Source organism: Simochromis diagramma, unplaced genomic scaffold (genome assembly GCF_900408965.1).
Source record: "Simochromis diagramma unplaced genomic scaffold, fSimDia1.1 OVJJ01000596.1, whole genome shotgun sequence".
Taxonomy (NCBI): domain Eukaryota; kingdom Metazoa; phylum Chordata; class Actinopteri; order Cichliformes; family Cichlidae; genus Simochromis; species Simochromis diagramma.
In genome coordinates, this window is record NW_024387245.1 from 21209918 (window position 1) to 21226007 (window position 16090).

General features: G+C 40.2%; 1 protein-coding gene across 1 annotated transcript in view; it reads left to right on the forward strand.

Annotated features, from left to right (window-relative positions):
- LOC120714624 (atrial natriuretic peptide receptor 2) overlaps positions 1–16090 on the forward strand; it is a 96806-nt gene that overhangs the window by 55482 nt on the left and 25234 nt on the right. The window contains exons 12-15 of the mRNA XM_040000955.1: positions 6211–6282; positions 7019–7178; positions 7273–7428; positions 15165–15333. Coding sequence (XP_039856889.1) covers positions 6211–6282; positions 7019–7178; positions 7273–7428; positions 15165–15333 — 557 coding nt within the window. The remainder of the gene's footprint in view (positions 1–6210; positions 6283–7018; positions 7179–7272; positions 7429–15164; positions 15334–16090) is intronic.

Here is a 16090-nt window from a genome sequence, read left to right on the forward strand (position 1 = left end):
ACAGATAGATGGGTTTGGGTAAAATGCAAATGATGTGTCTTTTTATTCAAAAACGAAAAAAAAAAAAACATGAAATAAACATGCCCTGTACAGTTAAAAATAAACATGAGAAATGAAAATAAAATGGATTAATCAAAAAGCAAACACGGCAATGAATGAATAAAAATATCAATTTTTTATTTTATAAATATATAATTATTTTTGAATTTTACTTTTGGTGCATTCAGGGTCTGTTTTATTGGAACTTTTATTGACAGTATGCTTTAAAGATGAAGCGTACACAGATTAAGGATTAATCAGGACACACACATACATATATATATATATATATATATATATACATATATATATATATATATATATATATATATATATATATATATATTAGAGATGGACCGATCCGATATTACGTATCGGTAACGGTCCGATACTGACCTAAATTACTGGATCGGATATCGGAGAAAAATAAAAAATGTAATCCGATCCATTAAATATCACGAAAGCACCTCACAAAACTTGCAACACGCCGTAACTCACCTCAGAACTTTAGCACGTCGGAGCAGTATGCATCACGTGATAGAGCGGCTGTGGCATGCGGGACCTGTCAGGTGGTCTGGATAGCATTTGGAGCTTCGCTAGCAACCCGGCATTTCATCTCCGACAAAGTTATCCCGAGAGAAGTAAAGCAAGTGTGTAAGTCCATCTCTGAATGTTTGTAAAGCATTCCTGCGTTAAGCTTAACAAGCGACTGCCTCTTCTCGCTGCTACTTCAATCATGAAACTGCTTAACTGATCAGCTGATCGGCTTTTCTGTCGGGACTCCGTCTCTCTTCTTTGTTTTTGGCCCACTTTGCACCAGAAAGAGGAAACCAGCGGCTGAACAACCGCAGCACGTTTAAGCTTGATCAGCTGTTGTTAGAATGTATTTAATATTACTTTCTACTCCAGGATCTTTTTCTACGTAGCTGACGGCTGGTAACTGTGCAGGGGCGGATCTAGCAAAGTTTAGCCAGGGGGGCCGATAGGGCATGAACAGGGAAAAGGGGGCACAAAGACATACTTTTCTTTCTTATTCTCATTTAAAATGTCTAGCTTTTAATAAATAATTATCCAAATCTTACACCCAAAGTTTTAATTTGATGTAAAATGAATAGAAGTCAATTACTGTATATAGTGACTATTAAGTCTAATATACCCTAGTAAGCTATAGTACTTTTTCCTTTGGGAAGGTACCATCTGTGCAGTCTGCAATTTTGTTGAAGAAAGATGTTGAATCTATTTAATATTTCTTGAAAAATAATTGATTTCTGTGCATTTTTTTTCACACTGCATCAAATTAAGGTTGATTACGTCGATTAAGCATCATGAGGTGGAGGGTGGTTCCCTATTTTTTATTTATTTATTTTTGTTGTTGCTGGGAGTTGGAACCCTATTAGTTAGGTTGCTTAATATTTACGCTAAGTACTCTTTAAAATACCAGAATAGGGAGGATGGTGTAGGTTTAAGTTTATTAGATTGATCAGTATTGCTGAACTATGAAATTTTTTTTTTTGCATACAGGTATAACAGAATAGCTTTAGTGTAGTTGTTGTTTTAAACTTGAGTATGAACTTATACAAAATGCAGCAAGATATTTAAAAAACAGTTTTGTTGATTAAAAAACACTATATCGGATTCATATCGGTATCGGCAGATATCCAAATTTATGATATCGGTATCGGTATCGGACATAAAAAAGTGGTATCGTGCCATCTCTAATATATATATATATATATATATATATATATATTAGGGGTGCAACGATACACAAAATTCACGGTTCGGTTCGGTTCGATACTTTGGTGTCACGGTTCGATATTTTTTCGATACAAAAAAATGTTCATGCATTTTTAATTTGTCATTTATTAAAATTATAAATATATATTTTAACTCAAAAGTACAGTTTTTAAATTTAACCCTAACCCTTGTGCGTGTTTTTTATTTTGACAGCGAATGCGCACCTGCGGACCACTTATGTGTAGCCCTGGTTATTTAGCTCATCATATTGCAGCCACAGAAATTCTTTTGTCCATGAAACCATAAAGCTGCACTTTCTTTTTGCCTTATAGTCTGATTTGTCATAACTTCTCCGTTTTGTGGTAAGCTTTTCTTTGGCTGTCACTTCTTCACCCTGACCTGTCTTATTTGGCTCAGCAGAACTGAAATGCTTTTACACGCTCACTCACATAAGCTCAGCGATTCTCTGCGCGATCAACCTCTCACATGTTTAAGCTTGCTGCGGGAGATTTCACTTGTCATGTTTGCATAGTAAGCTAACGATTGATAAGACGATGTCAGAGGAATTGGTGCACAAATTATCATCACTCACCAATCAGTGCTGTCGCTCTCTATACACAGTTTGCACGACTGCAAAGTGAAAGCAAAAAAACAAGCGCAAATTCAAACGCGACTTCAATATGTCACATATTGACAGTGGCTCACCGATGCCAATGACATAATTACCCAGCTACATTTCCGAAAGAATGCAAAAGCATTAACATATATTTTTCCTTCCTACAATAGCCCGACGGGCAGGGCAGAGATAGATTTTGGTAGCCCGACTGGAAAAATCGCTAGCCCCGGGACGTCGGGCTAGCGATTTTGCGAGCCCTGTATCTGATTGAGGAATCACTCATCTTTGTAAAAGAGAGTTTATTACAGAGAAATGGCTCTTTCCAAAATAAAAGCTATACTATACGCTTCTTCTGGGCTATATTCTCAGCAGCATATTGTAGCGGGTCAGGGCTGTTCGGGGTTCTGTTTGTGCAGTTATGTTTTGTTTATGTTGCCATAGTGACGGGTGACGCCCTCTCGCTGCGACGGTGTGTCCTTCCGGGGTCAGAGGGCGCCTTGTGTGTTGTTGTTGTTGTTGCTGTGCGGTTGCCGCGCTGAGCAGTTAGCTAGAGGCAGTGTTCTTCTGCAGATGTCAATAAACGGCTGTGCTCCCTGGCTAGCTCACGGGAAGCAAGACCAAACGACACCTCCGTCTCCTCCTTGTCTGAGCTCGCCACATTGGTGTCAGAAGTGGGATGATGGTGGCACCCCATGTTCTGACCCGAGTGACTTTCCCCCCGCCGGTCGTCACCGGCCGGTGCGCCAAAAGAAGGCACCTGGACATTTGCAAAGTGAAAGCAAAAAACAAGCGCAAATTCAAACGCGATTTCAATATGTCACATATTGACAGTGGCTCACCGATGCCAATGACATAATTACCCAGCTACATTTCCGAAAGAATGCAAAAGCATTGACATATATTTTTCCTTCCTACAATAGCCCGACGGGCAGGGCAGAGATAGATTTTGGTAGTACGACTGGAAAAATTGCTAGCCCCGGGACGTCGGGCTAGCGATTTTGCAAGCCCTGTGTTACAGGCATGGCCCTTTAAGGATGAAGCCTGATGGGAAATGTATTCGGGATGTGTGTAGCGGGACTGCCTGGTGTGTGTGTGAAGAGAGAGCGGAGAAGGGGAAAAAGTAACGGTTAGCTACAGAAGAGACGAAAAGAAAATAAATAAAAGGAATATAATAACTCCCTCGACAGCCAGAGTTGTGTCGGCGATGCTCGCTGTGAGTAAACTGTTTCAGCCCACTGTACGCGGTGTTCGTGCCTTAGAGAAGAAATAAAGTTCGGTGAAGCAGTTTCCTACGCCTCCTTCGATCTTTTTGCTAGCGGAGTTGACCTGTATAGTAAGCTGTTGCCGGCTACGAGTCAGTTACGGAACCTTCAAGTAACTGCCAGAGGTTTCCTTACTACGGTTCGGGGCCGCGGATCTGGCGCGGTAACACCTGTATCTGATTGAGGAATCACTCATCTTTGGAAAAGAGAGTTTATTACAGAGAAATGGCTCTTTCCAAAATAAAAGCTATACTATACGCTTCTTCTGGGCTATATTCTCAGCAGCATATTGTAGCAGGTCAGGGCTGTTCGGGGTTCTGTTTGTACAGTTATGTTTTGTTCATGTTGCCATAGTGACGGGTGACGCCCTCTCGCTGCGACGGTGTGTCCTTCCGGGGTCAGAGGGCGCCTTGTGTGTTGTTGTTGCTGTGCGGTTGCCGCGCTGAGCAGTTAGCTAGCGGCAGTGTTCTTCTGCAGATGTCAATAAACGGCTGTGCTCCCTGGCTAGCTCACGGGAAGCAAGACCAAACGACACCTCCGTCTCCTCCTTGTCTGAGCTCGCCACATTGGTGTCAGAAGTGGGATGATGGTGGCACCCCATGTTCTGACCCGAGTGACTTTTCCCCCGCCGGTCGTGACCGGCCGGTGCGCCAAAAGAAGGCACCTGGACATTTGCAGGACTTTGTGTGGGGCAATGGGGTCGTCGGGGACGACTGACCCCTTAGGTGGGGGCTATGTAGCGGGTCAGGGCTGTTCAGGGTTCTGTTTGTACAGTTATGTTTTGTTTGTGTTGCCATAGTGATGGGTGACGCCCTCTCGCTGCGACGGTGTGTCCTTCCGGGGTCAGAGGGCGCTCTGTGTGTTGTTGTTGCTGTGCGGTTGCCACACTGAGCAGTTACCTAGCGGCAGTGTTCTTCTGCAGATGTCAATAAACGGCTGTGCTCCCTGGCTAGCTCACGGGAAGCAAGACCAAACGACACCTCTGTCTCCTCCTTGTCTGAGCTCGCCACAATATTAAACATATCAGGTCCCCATAAGGAGAATCATGTGCTAACGGCTGTCTAAATGACTCGGGTAAAGTTTGTAGCATGCATGCTTGTTGTTTTTGTCTGCTTCCACTTGTCTTTGCACTAGGATGATGTCGGTGTAAATGTGCAGTCATATTCGTTGTGTTCCCACTAGTGCTGTCAGCGTTAATCTCGTTGAAATGACGTTAACGCCACAACACGGCAAATCTCCATTAACGAGCTACCCCTGCGTGGGGCTAGACAGCCAACACCTTAACGAGCTAACTGTGCTAACACACTAGTTCCCACCCATGTAATTGAGCATTGCGTGGCACATCCAACATACTGTTTTACTTTAGTCCATGACGCGCTTACCTTCAGGGTCATACGTCACATGAAAACCAAAATAATTCCAAACGCCAGATCTGAATGAGGGTGGGGGAGGTTCATGTTGCAAGGAGAGCTTAACTTCTGTCTCGCTAGCTTGCCCTGCGCTCTTCCTTCTGACGATGCTGTCTGTGTTGAATGCTCAGTGGATCTGCGCTCGACAGTGCAGCCTAGGCGGAGTAGTCGAACGCAGATTCACTGAGCACTCAACACAGACAGCATCGTCAGAAGGAAAGTTGATAAAATAAATTACAAATTTTGTATTGTTCGATACATATGCGTACCGAACCGAAAGCACTGTATCGAACGGTTCAATATCGATACGAGTATCGTTGCACCCCTAATATATATATATATATATATATATATATATAGACACACACACACACTGGGGCGTGATAAGACACAGATGCATGTAATCACAGGTGAAAACAATCAGACAACTAACCCATATGGAAAAGATATATATAAATCTTATAAAGTTTGTATCTGTCTTGTATGAAACTTGTATGAAAAGCATACAAGAGTGAAAACACATATAAGATCCCTTGAAAAATTATATAATGAAACTTGTATGTTTTGGATACTTACTAAAAAAATATATGAAATTATATATGAAAGTAATGAGAAAGTGGCCACTTTCATGAGTAAATCATATATGGTTTTACTATTTCTTTTCCATATGGGAACCAACCAGAACAGACCTACTAAGGCAGGAAAACTCGCACTTAACATGATACAGAGACACAGGAATACTATACGGTGAAATAAAACAGGAGCTAAAAACTCAGCAATATCATAATAAAATCAAAACCAGATTTAAAAAGCTCAAAAAATCCTAAAAGTCTAGAACCATAACTCAAACTTGGACTAGCTTTGGTTTACCTGTAATCTAATTTAGGCACAGATTAATAACAACAATGACAAATGAATCTTAACTCATACCAAACACATGAGTGTTTCCAGACATACTTTAGCAACAATGATAGAAAAAGAAATGTCTTTGTGGAGCATTTTGTACTTTTGTCTGAAAATTATAGATTTGCATGCTTGATTGGTAGGTTCTCACCTCAAGACAGACAGAAGATTATATATAAGGCATTTCTTATGTCTGCAAAGGTTTTTGAGTTGTTCTTCCTTTTTATTCTTTCTTTATTTTAAGGACATTTTAGAGAATGAGAGCATCAACCTGGACTGGATGTTCCGCTACTCTCTGATCAATGACATCGTGAAGGTACGTCGCTGTCAGACTGGGTCAACAGGCATTGATTTAAAAAGTCACACATGTTTTTGAAAGATTGTCCCTTTTTCTTAGTGTTGAAAAAAGAGGCTTTGTGCACTTTGGAGATGCACACAGAAAATGTCTGGGTTACCATGGTTTCTCATGGGCAGTTTCTCAGAGTCTAGACGGAGAGAGGGAGAGAGAAATGTGCAGAAAAATGTATTTTTGGCACAGTGCATGAAACTGGAGTAAATATTTCCATCCTATAATGTAAAGCAGGAGAGAAACTCTGCAGAAGTTTTCCTTCCAGCTTAATCAAAACTAATCATGGACATGATTTAGAGGACTCCTTTTTAATCTGTCCCAACAAAGAGGCTTTTTGTCTGAGCGATACCGAACGACTTGCATGACGAAGCCCTTCGGCTAAATTGCTCCACGCAGATAGCATCGTTTTGCAGGAGAAGAGGCGCTGGTGAAGCTCTGAGGCATGATTGACTCACCGTTTCCACAAAGTATTGAACATGAGTACTTCAGTATCCACCGTGCCTTTCTGTTTAACAGTAATTTCACAGAAATAACCCCCACGAAAGCGCCTGTCCTTGAGAAATGTTCTCCTCAGCATATGTTTGTCTGTCAGATCATATTATTTCCACATGTCTGAACATAAGATTTACTGTAAACATGGGGAAAGTAGCAGAAACAGACAGAAAACACCCTGTAATGCTTTACTTGCACTTCTCTGCACCAGGGTATGAACTATCTGCACAACAGCTACTTTGGCTGCCATGGAAATCTGAAGTCATCTAATTGCGTAGTGGACAGTCGCTTCGTTTTGAAAATAACAGATTTCGGCTTGGTCAGCTTCCGCACGTCCAGTGAAAATGACGACTCGCACTCACTCTATGCAAGTAAGTTAATGCAGCAATGATTATCCAGTCACATTGTTAAGAAGAAGAACATCAACTTTCTGCTAAAAGTTTGGGTTGTTCTGTTTTTATCTAGAGAAGCTCTGGACGGCTCCTGAGCTGCTCATATACGACCGCCATCCTCCTCAGGGGACTCAGAAGGGTGATGTGTACAGTTTTGGCATAATACTGCAGGAAATAGCTCTGAGGAATGGACCTTTCTATGTGGAGGGCATGGACCTCAGCCCCAAAGGTAAACACAACAGTTTTTTTTAATGGGCCTTAAACAGGTCAGCTGACCCCTGCAGAAACAAATGTCCAGTAAACTAAAACATTTGTTCTTGTAGTTTAATTCAGCTCATTTTCTTTGAGAAAGATTAAAAAAATAAAAATAAAATACATTTGCAATGTCTTTGAAAGGTCAGAGCACCCTTTCGTGCAGCCATGTACACAAAGAACATGTGCTGACCAGATGTCAAGGCAGAAAAAAACCACAATGTGATGTTAAATCAGTCCAAGATATGAAAAAAATAGTGGACTCTAAATGAAGATGCGATCCAGAGATCGTGCAGAAGTGGAAACTGAAGGCAACGGTCATGTGTGTTATGTCTCGAAGCAGCTTTAGCTGTGATACATCTTCCTTAAGTCAACAGTATGCAACGGCTTGATTTTCAGAGTTTACTTTATTAATATTGTGTCATTATTAAAATAATATGCCCAACCCTTACAGGGTAGCACCACTAACAGATAACCAGAGCCAGAGCCACAAGTATAAACAAATAAAGCATAATAAACAGTAAAATGTATGAAGAAAAACAGTGCTACATCCAAAAGCCCATCTGTTCAATATTAATTATCGCAGCGCAGATATTGTGCTCTAATATCGTTAATTATGATTGTCGGTGTTTTTTCAGCCAAAAGGTGTTTTAGCGTCACAGTTCTAACAGATCTTTGTGCCAGACTTGGCTGGTTTAGAAGCACCTGCTTCTGAAAGCTGCCATCATCAACACAGAGACCAGAGAGAGAGGATTTGGTTAACTGGGTCGCAAACAGTGTCCAAAGATCCCTGAAACATCCCTGTTTGTCAGTGGTCTGAATGTCTGCTGTATTCAGAATGTCTCTGAATCACTTTTTAGATTTCTTAGCCACGATGTAAAACATCACAGCTTAGTGATAAGGATAGAAGTGGAAAATAACAAAACAGTCAAAGCCTATGATGCTTAAAATATAATTCCATGCAACTTTTCACTATCACCGATGGACCAGTGGGTTACTTCAATCATTTTGAACTGCATGTGTAAAATCACCACTTAAATCAGTTTAAAAAATCTGGTGACTTTGTCTCAACATAAGGGTGGAAACACTTCTTCCTATTACTTCTATCACAGCTTCATTAATGTGCACTTGAAAACAAGACAACATTAATTTTACAGAAAACAAGGCTTTGTGAAATGGTACAATTGTCTCCCATCACACCCATTAAATGGTTGTGATTTGCTTATGTGTTCCTTGTTTCGACTGCTGATTGGCTCTTTAGGAGCAGCTGTCATTATAATTGTTCAGTCACACCAAAGCAAAAGAAATAGGATGGTGATCTCTTTGGTCATCCACCAATTGGAAGGTTGGTGGGAAACAATTTCCCAAGTATCCTTGGACAAGGCACTGAGTCACCAGACAGTCTGAGCGTGCAAGGGAGACCACTCGTGATTGGAAATTGATTGGACAGGTTACCTGTTTTGAGGCGAGGCTAAACAATTGCATTTTGGTTGGACTGACTGCATTGCTCTCAACATGTTGCAATCAATCTGAATGAGTGCAACTCGTCTGCGAGGTGACTCTTTGCAGCAAGGGACTCAACTCAACTGGTTGTGTTCTGTTTACTTAAATGCAAGGTTGCCAAGAATCTATGTAATTTTGCAGTTCAGTTGTAAGCCTGCAGCAACTTTGTAATGATAACAATAATAATAATAATAATTTTTTATTTAAAAGCGCTTTTCAAGACACCCAAGGACACTTAACAATAGAATAAAACACATTATAGAAAAATGACAAAATGAAGAACAATAAAAACAAAAAAGCAGAAGATAAATAAACAAACAATAGGTTCACAATGAATATGCAGCATTGGGTTTTGAGTTGGGATTTAAACTGGGGGAGAGAACCAATGTTTCTTATGTCCGGGGGTAGAGAGTTCCACAGCTGCTTTGCTTTTTGGTCATGCTGTGGTCATCAACCACTGTTTTCCCAAACGTTAAGCTGCGTACACACTGGAAGTGAATCGCAGAGACATGAGGCCAAAGAAGGTGAAATAATATTTGATGATTTTGAGCGACTACAAGGAAAATCATTTCTGTCAATGTGAAGTGGGTGAGACTGAATGACCGGTGAGTCATGAATGCCCATGATTGACATCCGGCCTGGTAGTAAATACATTAGAGGGTTACCTAGGCAACCAGAACCTGGATTGTCCTCAAGCGAAAGGCCGTCAGCTTCAAAGCGATGCGTGACGAGTGACTCGCTTCCAGTGTGGACACAGCCTTCATGTCACATAATTCTAAGATAGATTTGATGAGTGATGAAGATGTCTCCTCTTTAAGTATGTCTCTGTAAACTTTGCGGGTAACTTGTTTCCGCCATAGGTCTCAATAAAATCCTAAACTTGTGTCACATGACTTAATGCTACTCCAATCAGGATGGAGGAAAACACATATTTTTTTAGAAAAAAGGTGACCCTACTTTTTAGCAGCAGCAAAGTAAAAGAAAAAAAAGGAAAAAACTCAGACTACTGACCGTGTGAAAACTTTCATACACTTGTGTGAAAATTATATATTTGTGTGCTTGATTGGAAGGTTGAGCTCCAAGACAGGCAGAAAATTATATATTTAGATGACACCATTTCAGACTGATCTTAAATCTTCATTATTATGGTTTGAAGTGAACTACTCACACGTGACCCTTTGGCTTTTCCTGCACACATACTGCATATTGCGGTTTGACCAGTTTCCCTGTTTTCCCTCTTTTGCCTGCACCTCCGCTGCTTCTGCATTAGTGACATCAGGAACAACTTCTAGAGCTACTCCAGATCAACTTTTGCGCATCCAAAGTGGATGCGTGAAACCCTCCTGGAGTGCTTCATCTGTGCGATGGCTTTCATTAACCTTTTATTCACAGTCACGCTCTACACTGATCGTACAAGTGGCTCACGCTCATCTGTAACAGGCTGTGAGCAGTGAAAGCCAGCACCTGCTCTCTAGTGTTCAGATGTGTTGGAGCCAGTTGTGAAATTGTGATTTTGTGGTTTTAAAATAACAGTGGAGTCTTCAAATTACTCTTATGGCTCTTTCGTGATGATAATACTAACAGAAAAGAGCGGATGTGGAAGAATCGTTTGGGGAAGGATGTCTCTTACAGACTTTTATGATGACATGATTAATGAATAAAAGAGGGAAAAAATATCAGCAACTATAAAGAGTCAACCAGCACTGCTGAATAAATTAATGCTATACAACAGAAATAGCACATTAACATAAGGATAACACAATAAAAGAAGCTGTCACAGGCTGGGTCTCTGACCCAGCGCTCTGAGTTCATTTTGTATTTGTCTCATTTTAGATATGTGATTAGTTTGTGTCATTCCTATTTAGCTTTAGTTAAGGAAAGGCAGTTATTATTTATTGTTTCCTTGGGTTCTATGTTTGAGTTCTTGTATCGTTCATCACGTGTTAGGTCTGTTAAGCTTGTGTTGTCATGTCTAGTTTCAGTGTTTCCTGTTTTATTTTGAAGGAGTCGTGTGTTCTTTGTTCATTGTATTTAGTTTCACTCCCCTGTCCTGTCATTAGGTTCATGTCAGTCAGCTGTTCCTCCATGTGTTCCCACTTCCCCTAATCACCTCCTGTGTATTTAAGTCCTGTGTTTTCAGTGTGTCATTGTCAGATCGTCTGCTTTGTTTGCAAGCCAAGAAGTTGCGTCAAGTCTCCTCATGTCAAGTCCATGTTCCTGTTGTAGGTTTTTAAGTTAATTTAGCTCACCCAGTTTAGTTTATTGTTAGCCTTCCATTTTGCCTTTTGTTTACAGTTATTTTGCCAGCCTCAATAAATGGCTCGTTTTCTGTTATTCAAGTCATGTTTCACATTTTGTTTCCGTCTGCATTTGGGTCCACCCTTCACTCTACACACAGTCAGCCCTGCTGATTGTGACAGAAGCAGTGTACTAAAAATATTAATAGAAATGTACTCTGTTTTAGCTCACTGAGTATAGCATCCTGTCTTCATGGGAATATTTTCCATTTGCTACAATAGTGAATGCTCATATTAAATATGAACAAAGTTTTTAAAGCCTTTCCTGATTTAAAATCGAGGTTGTGCTCTTGGGCATTTCCAGATTGCCTCCAACATGACTGATATTTTTAGATCGCTTTCTGGAAGTGACCTTCTGACCACTCACATCAACTTTATGTTTTGAATTAACCTGAATTTTATGTCGAGAATCTTCAATTGAATTCAGTTCAATTTTATTTATACAACAGCTGCCTCGAGATACTTTTTGTCGTAAGGTAAAGACCCTACAATAATACAGAGAAAACTCAACAATCGGATGACCCCCTATGAGTAAGCACTTGGTGAAAGTGGGAAGGAAAAACTCCCTTTTAACAGGAAGAAACCTCTGGCAGAACCAGGTTTAGGGAGGGACAGCCATCTGCCATGACCTGATTGGAACAGGGAACTTCTGGTGGAGACATTTTAGCAGGAACAATATAAACTGTGTTTGTGTGTGCCGTAGCACGATGAGATGAGGTTTGCTTCCCTACGACTCCATCCACTTCTTGAAAATTAAAATTGAGGTAAACGATTGCATGCTGGCTTGATTACACTCGTGTTGCAGACATGAACAGTTGTAGACCCAGCAGCTAAGTAATCATTCCTGTTTTAGTTAAGTCCACATGGAGTCTGTCGCCTTGGGCACATGCATAAATTGTCCGCAGATGAGTCTGTCCACACTTGAACCCAAGTGGACCCAAGTAGACTTGCTGATGTGGAAAGTATAATAAAGGCTTTATGGAGCACAACGGAACGGCCAATCAGAAATCTGAAAATAGCAGCTGTGCTGAAAACGATCAAGAGGTGCGCAAGAAGATGATCTTGAATCGGATTTGCCAACTCCTGTTTTCAGAACTTTTTCATATCCCTGTGAGCCAAAATACTTTAACCTCCAAGCATTCGCTTTCTAACACTCTTTTCCCTACTTATGGCTCTGTATCATGTCATAGGGAGAGGATATTGTGAGTAGTGAAGCCATCCTCAGCAAAGGTGTTCAAACCTGATGTTTGTGAGGGGCAGCCAATCAGAGACAAAGGATGGCTTAAAGGGAAAGCAGCTAAGGGCGTGCACTCAGACCCAGCGTAAACATAAATAAAGTTTGAATGCTGTGAAGCTACTCTAGCAGGGTCCAAGAATGAAAATTCTAGAACTGGAAAGGAGGAAAATGAGTCCTTCTCATTTTCTCCTCCGGATAAATCTGAAACATTATGAGAGTAGCATCAAGTTCAGTTAAAACTGTAGAAAACTGTTATCAATATACAGTGCATTGAGCTTTAAGCAGAGTTTACATGTGGCGGAAAAAATATTACCAACAATATGAAATATACACCTTTGAACACAAAGTCATCAGTCAGGGTGTTTTTGTGGTGTGAAGCTAGCGAGGCAGTTTAGTTTAGCTTTTACAAAGTAATAAATTAATTTTTGGACAGTGCGCTGTTTTGATAAATGATGTTTCTTTGCACTGCGACCAAAGCTGAGCGTTGTTTCCAAAGATCTAGCTGCTTTATTTATTAATGAAATTAATAAATAAAGAGCACAGTGTTGGGGTCCACACAGTCCCCAGTTACCAGACCGGCAGTGTGACTAATTATTTTATTAAAAGAACATGAGAGGACCCTCCTGGGTGAGCAGCAGTGAAATGAAGTAATGTTTTTTTTGTCATGAATTCCTTCTCAATCATTTAATCATTTGAGTATATCCTATCATTACTAACTGATGTCCTCAAAGTGACATCACATCACTTGTTGTTGTAAGCATTAATAACACATTTCTGAGATGACCTATAGACTTTCACAAGATTAGGAAGTAAAATAAATTTGAGAAATACTTCAGAGAAACTGGAAAGAGGAAGAAATATCCTGGGTCTGCCCAAAGATAACAATATCCAACACACCAGTTATGTCTCAGAGAACAGATGATGACAACCCACGTTTCTCAGAAAAGTCTACTTCTCATTATTGATGATGACTTAGATCTTACAACTTATAAAAACATTTAATACCGATTACCAAATTTGGACTCAGGGATTTTTCTGCTGATATTGTAATAAGACCTTGAGAAAAGCATATTAAATTTCACTTGCTGCCAAAAAATGCTGCACTTTATGCTCCTTGTTGAGATGGTGTACAGTGCTATGAAAAAGTGTTTGCCTCGTTCCTGATTTCTTAGTTTCTTGGGTAATGTTGCCACCCCACTGGGTGGGCGACGTGAAGGCATACGTTTATGTATGCGATAAGTCAAGAATGAGGTGACATAGGAGCTTCAAACTGACACCATAGGTGTATCTACTTCGATGAGTTTGAATCTCAGTGACTTTGACCTCAAGTAAGTACATTTTCTGAAAATCTTGTGAATGTGATAACTTGACAACAAGGCAATGTAAGATTTTGAAATTGAGACTATTGGTGTGTCTACCAGGAGGCTGAGGGGTAGCACTGGGAGCCACCAGTAATATTTGTATGTTTCTCACATTTAAATGTTTAAGATAAAACAAACAAAATTAGACAAAGATAACCTGAGTAAATACAAAATGCAGTTTTTAAAAGATGATTTTCTTTAACAAGGGAAACATTTTTCCACTTAACTGACAACTGGTTGGTCCACCACTTGCAGCAAGAACTCCAGTCAACCGTTTGTGATAACTGACAGTCAGTCTTTCAAATTCCTGTGGAGGAATTTTGTCCCTCTCTTCTTTGCAGAATTCTTTTTATTCGGCCACACTTGGAGGTTATCTACCTTGTTTAAAGTCATGCCAAAGCATCTCAATCTGATTTAAGTCCAGACTTTGATTAGGCCACTCCGAAACCTTTATTTCTTTTTGAGCCATTCAGCAGTGGATTTGCAGCTGCGTTTCAGATCATTGTCCTGCTGCATATCCGAAGTGCTTCTGTCTCTGGCCATCAGTGCAGGGCATGAACTAATGGCTGGACATTCATCTTCAGGATTCTGTGGTAGAGAGCAGATTTCATGGTTCCATCAATTACACCAAGTCATCCTGAAGCAACAAAGCAGCCCCAGACCGTCACACCACCACAGTCATGTTTGACACTTGGTATGATGTTCTTTGTATGAAATGCTGTGTTAGTTTCTGCATCTCCCATGGATGTGACTTTTGCCCAGTTACTTTTTTTATCATTGAATAATGAACTCAGACCTTAACTGAGGCAAGTGAGGTCTGCAGTTCTTTAGATGTTGTTCTGGGTTCTTTTGTGACCTACTGGATGAGTCATCAGTGGCCTCTTGTAGTAATCCTGTAGTAATTTTAGTAGGCTTCTCTTGGGAAAGTTCACCACTGTTCCCAAAGAAACTGCTTTGTAACCCTGTCCAGACTGATAGATGTCATTTTGTTTCTCATCTCATCTGTTTTCTTGGATTGTGGGATGATGTGTTGCTTTTTGAGATCTTTTACTCTACTTCACTTTGTCAGTCAGGTTTTATTCAACTGATTTCTTGATTCAGCGGGTGTGGCTGAAATTGAACTCAACTCTCCAAAAAATGTGGTTAATCACAGTTAATTGATGATCATGTGAATGTGACTAATATGCAAAAAACTATAAAATCAGGAGGCAAATATTTGTCACTGTATTTGTCTCTGTTGGTTTTCAGCTGTTCAATTGTGTCCTGACTATTATAATAACCTGCTGAGTTTCACACTTTGTCTTCTCGTCTCCAGAAATTGTTCAGAAGGTGAGGAACGGTCAGAAGCCATACTTTCGGCCAACCACAGACAATAGATACCATTCAGAGGAGCTGACCATCCTGATGGAGGGCTGCTGGGCCGAGGACCCTGCAGAGAGGCCGGACTTCAGCCACATCAAGATCTACATGGCAAAACTCAACAAGTGAGTCCCACCCTATGGCAGTCTGTTCGCACCTATTTCACAGCCAGCTCAATTGCAGATACATGCCTTTGCATATTTGAAGCAGCTAGGTGTGATCTAGATGTCTACTAACCCTTTTCTTTTAAGCCAAATGTAATGTGGCAGGAGTTAGGACACAAAGGCACAGGGTAGAAAAACTAAACAAGGATCCAAAACCAGGGGGATAAGAAGTATGAGGAACTGAAGAGTGAAACACAGAGTGCACACAGGAGTGCACACAGGAGTGACTGAGGACGAGACACAGGTAGAAGAAAAAAAACAAAAACAGGTAAAGCCAATAGGACAGAACGGAATAAAAAATAAGGCAAAACAAGACACAGGAAAAAAAGACAAACAAAAAATTAAAATAAAACATGAGAAAAATCGTCTAATTAACAAGTAAAAATCACTAATGTACAAGCAATAAAATACCAAATTTATGAGAAAAGAATGGAGAAAAAAAATACATTTACAAGAAAAAAGTTAAAAAGAAAAAAAAAGGCAAATTTACAGCAAATAAAATGGTTAATTTATGAGGGAAAAATAGCAGAATTACAGGGAGACGGGCAAATTAACAAGAAAAAAACCCTCGAAATTATGAAGAAAAAAATAGTCAAATGTATGCTTCTGTAAGTTTCTGAAAACAAAAACTGTCAAATTTATGCAAAAAAAAAAATTTCATAAAGTTTTTGCTCATTGTTTTTCTTGTACATTTTTTTTATTTTAGTCTAGAAAATTC